The 7,196-nt window shown below is 43.7% G+C and overlaps 1 protein-coding gene across 1 annotated transcript; it reads left to right on the top strand.

Moving 5' to 3' along the window:
* Positions 1 to 1,939: 1,939 nt before the first annotated feature.
* On the top strand, positions 1,940 to 2,887 carry LOC116879103 (olfactory receptor 2A12-like). Its single transcript, XM_032877033.1, has one exon. The coding sequence runs from the start codon at positions 1,940 to 1,942 to the stop codon at positions 2,885 to 2,887; it is 948 nt and encodes a 315-aa protein (XP_032732924.1).
* The last annotated feature ends 4,309 nt before the right edge of the window (positions 2,888 to 7,196 follow it).

Here is a 7,196-nt window from a genome sequence, read left to right as displayed (position 1 = left end):
TTGTGCTCCGTGTTTTCACAAAGCTCTCCCTTAGTTATGGTCCTTTACAACTATTACTCCATCTTTTTAAATACTCTTCCTTAAGTTCTTTACTTAGCTAATTCCTGCTCATCTTTTAAGATTCATATCATGTGTCCTCTTCTTGGGGAAGTCTAACTCCCAAAGACTACCTAGATGCTTCTGTAATGGGCTCCTGTGATGCCCTGTACTTATTTCTTTTCTTTTTTTTTTAAGATTTTATTTATTTATTTGACAGAGAGAGAGAAAGAAAGAGATCACAAGTAGGCAGAGAAGCAGGCAGAGGGGGAGTGGGGGAAGCAGGCTCCCTGCTGAGCAGAAAGCCCGATGCGATGCGGGGCTCGATCCCAGGACCCTGAGATCATGACCTGAGCCAAAGGCAGAGGCTTAACCCACTGAGCCACCCAGGTGCCCCCCTGTACTTATTTGTATTAGCAATTATCATTTGACTGCCATTCATTGCTTACCAGTCTCCTTCCTATGCGTGGTCTTTGAGGGCAGAGAGTTTTATTATTGTATTCCTAGTGCTTAGCAAAGAGGTTTGACTGCTAGCACATATTTCCATCATAGTGCTTAACACATTAGAATATGGTTTATGTCTCTATTCCTCTATTTCTCCAACCAGATTCTAAGCTCCTTGAGAATTCAGAATATAATTTGTTTGTCCTTGTCTCTTTGCCTCCTAGAACAGAACCTGGTACGTAAGACTTGCTCAATTAGTGTTTATTGACCATTTGATGAATGACACCATGAGGAAGGGAATTTGATGGGAACTTACATTACTAAGCTCCTGCTCTGTCCTAGTCATAGTGCTAGAGGCTTCACACCTATTATGTACTCCTTCTCACAAGATCTCTTCCTGGTAGGATTACACAGAACTTACAAAGAAGGAAATGGGTTCAGGGAGATTAAATTACTTGAATAGAGTCATAGTTGAAGTACCAAGACTTGAAGTCAAGTCTTCTGACTCCAAATCCCATGCTCCACTAGAACACACCACCTTCTATGCACCACAATCAAGGAAACAGCCCCAACTTTTAAGATATAAACTAAATCCATGCACAGTCTTTAAGTGTGTCTCTCTTCCAATCATAAACCTCAACTGCAAGAAAGAAAGAACTCCAAGGGATAGATTGGGAGGGGCATTCCCACCAGGCTTCAAGGATTCAGAGATACTGAAGCTGCCTTTAACCAAACAAACAAATAAACAAAAACAACAAAAACCTGGTTATTATTCTACCTCTCTTATAGTTTTAGGGTCAATCAGGCAGATTCCTCCCTTAATTCATGGGTAAAGCCAGGAGAAGACAGAGTGGTGAACAACTTCATCTCAAATAAAATCACATGTGAAGAAGCTTCCAGAGACTCAAAAGATTCAAGAAACACAGACATGGGTAAAATTTTCTAAAAACTTTTAACATTTCTGGATTCATATATCCTCCCATATTTCTGACTCACCCCCTTTATATATCTGTAATGATCAGAACGTTAAAGGACCAAAGAAAAGTGTTCTGAGTGTTTGGTTTTTGAGAAGACGGATGGGAGAGGTCCAGATCATCATCCCCCTCTATAGCCAGGCCTAGGGGAGAAGAACCCCAATGTACTATGTGATGGTAGCTCCTGAAGGACAAGAAAGCAGGTGGCCTTGCTGGGGCTGATATAATAAAATGAGTCTCTGGCAGTCTTAAAAAAAAAAAGATTTGGGCCTGAGAAATAGAGAATTCCAAGAAGGTTTCCTTCCCTTTACCCTCCCCAAAGTTAGCCTCATTCTGGCTAGACCTCAGTCTCTGACTTCATTTTACTTCCAAGTAGTATGCAAGTAATCACTGACTTTGTCAGCAAGTGATCGTCATAGTACCTGAATGTGCACCCTACACTGGGTTACTAGTAGTTCTCTTTCTCTTCCTGCAGCTGAAGGAGAATGCAGAAATTCCCCTGGGACAACCACAGCTTCGTGTCTGAATTCATCCTTCTGGGCTTCTCCAGGGATCCCTACATTAATGTAATCCTCTTCAACATCTTCTTCTTTCTCTATCTCTCTACACTTGTGGGCAATGGGCTCATTGTCACCTTGATCCACATGGACTCCCACCTCCACACACCCATGTACTTCTTCCTCAGTGTCCTCTCCATGTTGGACATGAGCTATGTCACCACTACTGTGCCCCAGATGTTGGTACATCTGATATGCCAGAAGAAAACTATCTCCTATGTTGGGTGTGTGGCCCAGATGTACATATTTCTGGTGCTGGGCATCACTGAGGGCTGGCTGTTCTCTGTCATGGCCTATGACAGATATGTAGCCATCTGTTATCCACTCAGGTACAAGATTATCATGACCCCATGGCTGTGTGGGGCAATGGTGGTCTTTTGTGGATTGTGGGGAATCAGCTGTTCCCTAGTCTACACTGTCTTCACAATGCGTCTGCCCTACTGTGGCCCCAATGAGATCAATCACTTCTTCTGCGAGGTCCCTGCTGTTTTGAAGCTGGCCTGTGCAGACACATCCCTCAATGACCAAGTGGATTTCATCCTGGGCTTCATCCTTCTCCTGGTACCCCTTTCCTTCATTCTGGCCTCTTATGTCTGCATCTTTGCCACCATCTTGAAGATCCACTCAACCCAGGGTCGACTCAAGGCCTTCTCCACCTGTGCCTCCCACATCACTGTGGTCACCATGTTCTGTGGACCTGCCATGTTTATGTACATGAACCCCGGGGTCAATGCCTCCCCAGAGAGGGACAAGAAACTGGCTCTGTTCTACAATGTTATCTCTGCCTTTCTCAATCCCATCATCTATAGCCTTAGAAACAAAGACGTGAAGAGGGCTTTCCTCAAGTTAACAGGCTGGGGCAGGGCCTCTGAGTGAGGCCACCGAGCACAGGAGGCCACAACCAGAACTGAAACCACAAGGGCCACCCATTCCATCCCATTACCCACTGGATAGGCAAGAATCACTGACTGAAGGGAGATAATACATAAGGAAGGTGCCTGGCTGTGACTTGTTGATGGCTGCAGCAACTGAGCTACCTTCAAACATTAAGAAACCCAACTTTACTGTAGACAAAGTGCCGATCAGGACTTATGTCTGATTCATTTCTCTTTCCCAGGGCTTAGCCCAGGATCTGGAACAAACAAAGCATCATTAACATTTGCTAATCAAATGGCAGATTTCCTAAGGATTGAGCCTATTAAATCAACTCAAGATGGCCAGGACAAGAAGACTGACAGGACCCATATCAGTGACTTTATTTTATCTCAATCAGGAGCATGAACAGATAGATCAAAGAAACACAGTCTCAGGAGAAAGGAAAAGTGGTCTTAGAAACAGGGTTCAGAAATCGGTCATTGTTCATACAGCACTTCCATGGGAGTATGGGTCCAAGGTACACAGAGAGTCCCTGCTGTGGCGAAGAGATATTTTGAGGGGCCCCCTTGTATACAGATAAAACATCACCCAAACCATATCACACTAGGTCAGAGTGCATACTTTGCAGCAAACCCTCACCTTGTAAGATTGCTGTGAGAAGTTAATGCAAGTAAAGTTCTCAAAATAGTGCTTGATGCATTGCACACTTTACATAAACATTGCCATTCTTTTTATGCTCTACTTCTCTTTCCTAATACCACAATTACCAAGCAACTGATCAAGACCATTTCAGCTTCAAAAGAGGGGCCACATGGCTCTCTGGAAAGGATAGCTAACATTATAAATGAAGAGGTTGGCATTTGTTTATACTTCATTCTGGTGTGGATTTAGTAAGTCTGGGTCTGTCACCAAGAAGCTCATGAACTCTGAATTGGCAAAACTACAGAAAAATTATGACACCCTTTCAAGATACCAAATGAAGAGAACATGATTACAAACAGCCAGCACTCCTCAAAAGATACCTTTACTGATATCCTCACATGGTAGAGCTTTTTAATTTTTTAAAAGATTTTATTTATTTATTTGACAGAGAGAGAGATCACAGGTAGGGAGAGAGGCAGGCAGAGAGAGAGAGTGGGAAGCAGGCTCCCCGCTGAGCAGAGAGCCCAATGCAGGGCTCAATCCCAGGACTCCTGGATCATAACCAGAGCCAAAGGCAGAGCCACCCAGGTGCCCCGGTAGAGCTTTTTACTTTTTTTTTTTTTTTTTAAGATTTATTTATTTATTTATTTGATAGACAGAGATCACAAGTAGGCAGAGAGGCAGGCAGAGAGAGAGAGGGTGGGGAAGCAGGCTCCCTGCTGAGCAGAGAGCCCAATGCGGTGCTCGATTCCAGGACCCTGGGATCATGACCTGAGCCGAAGGCAGAGCCTTTAACCCACTTAGCCACCCAGGCACCCCTGGGTAGAGCTTTTTAAATAAACATTTCTTCAAATCTAAACTGAGTAATAATGGTGTTACAAGAGTACTCGATTCAAGAGGATACTGATGGGAATGGCAGGATATAATGATCTTAATGGTGCTGGCTTGTTCTACCAGTGTCAGAACTCTTTGCCTATAGCTGTGGCCCCATAGACTGCCCAGCACCTTGGAGGAGGCACAGAAAAGTTGCTCCACAGAATCTCAGCAATTGAACTGACCACCCAGTGCCTATCAAAAGAGGCAGGCAATACTCCAGAAGCAAGAAAGTAAAGCAACACTTCAGTGAAGCCTGGATTAGAAAGGTAAGCTTTTATGAGGAGTCCCTACCGACCTTCACAAAATCTCCAAGTTTTGCCTTCACTCTTTCTACCACCAGGAAAAAAAAAAAAAAAGGAAAGAAGCAGGATTTCCTGGCATTAATTTTATCCTTGTCATGATTCTGAATTCCCATAGTCCACAAAACTATCCCAGCTTTTCCTGTTCCAAATTTGGCTTTGAATTTGAAATCTAAATCACCTAATGGATAAAAGTGACAGGTTATTCAGTGTAATGATGCCATGGAAAAGTACTGTTAGATTCTCGCTTTGAACACAAAGGAAATTTGAAACTATTAAGCCACCTTGTGATTAATATCAGGCCTCTTTAACCTCAGAATTATGGAACCGCCATTAACTGATAGTCCTCAATAAAACCATATTGGTTCCAACAAAAGTTATACAGAGGGGCACCTGGGTGGCTCAGTGGGTTAAAGCCTCTGCCTTCTGCTTGGGTCATGATCCCAGGGTCCTGGGATCGAGCCCGACATCGGGCTCTCTGCTCAGCAGGGAGCGTGCTTTGCCCCCCGCCACCTACTTGTGATTTCTGTCTGTCAAATGAATAAATAAAATCTTAAAAAAAAAAAGTTGTACAGATTCAACCCAACCAGATATCACTGAAGGTGTTTTGAACTCAGCAAATCAAGTAGTAATAATTGTGGTATTAATGGCAGTTATTACTATAACTTGAATTTGGGAGGATAATATTTGGCCTCACATTTCACAGCTGGTTATAAGACATTTACTGAACATATTTCAGAAAGCAGTAAGGAAGGGGGCTTGAGGAGAGATGCTGGGCATTGAGAGAGAGCAAGCAGATACCACACAGAAGGATTGACAGGACACACCAAGCCCCCAGATTACATGGGCAAAGAATGGATAGTAGAGCTATTACAGGAGTTAGTTATGCTTTCCAGGCTACTTCAAGATAATAGTGGTACAAAATGGGAGGAAATGGAAGGACGAAGGGATTCAATTAGGCCAGAGAACAGTGTCATGCTATTAAGGGTTAGAGAGAACTGGGGGAGTTCTGGAGGAGAGGGAGAATACGGGAAATTTAGACTTCAAGGTGCACAATATTCCAGGTGATTAGGAAAAAAATTAATGCAAGAGTGTCAATTTTTAAATAAACATTTATTTAGGGAAAATTCAAGGAAACTTGACTGGGAAGGCAGTAAAAACCAAAGCAAAAACCAAAAAACAAAAACAAAAACAAAACCTAATTCATTGATACCCAAATTAACAGAGAATTTATTTAACAATAATTTCTTTTCCTAAAGGTTTTGTTTATTTATTTGACAAAGAGAGTGAGTGAAAGAGGAAACACAAGCAGTGGGAGCAGCAGGCAGAAGGAGAAGCAGACTTCCCACTGAGCAGGGAGTCCAATGCAGGGCTCCATCCCAGGACCTCAGGACCACGACCCTATCTGAAGGCAGATGCTTAACCAACTGATTCACCCAGGCATCCCTAACAATAATAATTCTAACTCCATCCCTGAATATACATCTGCCTCCTATGAACTGTGGTGGTTTGTAGACCAAATTCCAAGAGGACAGGGGCTGTGACTTCTTTCTGCAGTGCCAGGGATCTGGGAATGACAATGGGCAATCAACTGGCTCCCATCCACGAACTATAGGGAAGCAGAGATGGAGGTGGCTGGCTTAAGTAAAACCTTGCTAGCTTTCTTGATTTCTCCATTTCACCAACACACCAAGGCATCACGTATCCTCCCTTCTTCCTTTGTCACATCTTTCAGCATCTCCCCATTCACTGCTGCCATCCACTACAAGTACCTTCACAAACCATGCCGAGATCTCCCTCAGTAAGTGCTCTTTAATCCAACCCCTCATCAGGTATCCCAAGCCATTCTTCTGAAAATATTGCATCACCACCTCTCCTCCACCCCATCCCTCACCCCTGATGCTTAAAAATATAGGTTGTTCATCATTGTTAAAATAAAATCCATTTTCACCCTGAATTACAAAACTGTAGCAATCTGTCCTTGTAGAAAAACTAATAAAACCTCATCACACTTTAGTCACAAGACTCACCTCTCCACTACCCTGATCCCTGACTGTCTAGTTGTAAAAGAGCCACCAGGTGGACATCCCACCTTCTAGAAGGAACTCCAACAGCCACGAAGACTTCTCCCCCATTATGGAGGTAGCCCACTTCCCCACAAGGCCTGAAGCAGGAAGCTCTCATCAGATACCAAGTTCCCTCCACCAATGCCATAGCTTCCTACCCCGTCCCCAGATGGGGGAAGGAAACACTTCAAAAACCCACGAGACCCTTCACTTTCTGCCTGAAGCCCTCTGGAACTGCTGCCCAGCTCTTTGTCATGCCAGATACTGGAGCCCATTGGTGCAGCTGTACCCACCCACCCAAATGCCCTGCCTAGCCCAGCACTCTTTCATCATTGAGTAAATGCTTTTGGACAATACTAGCACCCAAATCTGCACCTAAGTACCAGAGACAAAATCTCTATCACCCCAAAACCCTGAACTCTCTAG

The sequence above is a fragment of the Lontra canadensis genome, unplaced genomic scaffold (genome assembly GCF_010015895.1).
Source record: "Lontra canadensis isolate GAN:19392208 unplaced genomic scaffold, GSC_riverotter_1.0 scaffold60, whole genome shotgun sequence".
In the NCBI taxonomy this organism is placed as follows: Eukaryota; Metazoa; Chordata; class Mammalia; order Carnivora; family Mustelidae; genus Lontra; species Lontra canadensis.
This window is presented reverse-complemented; position numbering and strand designations above follow the sequence as displayed.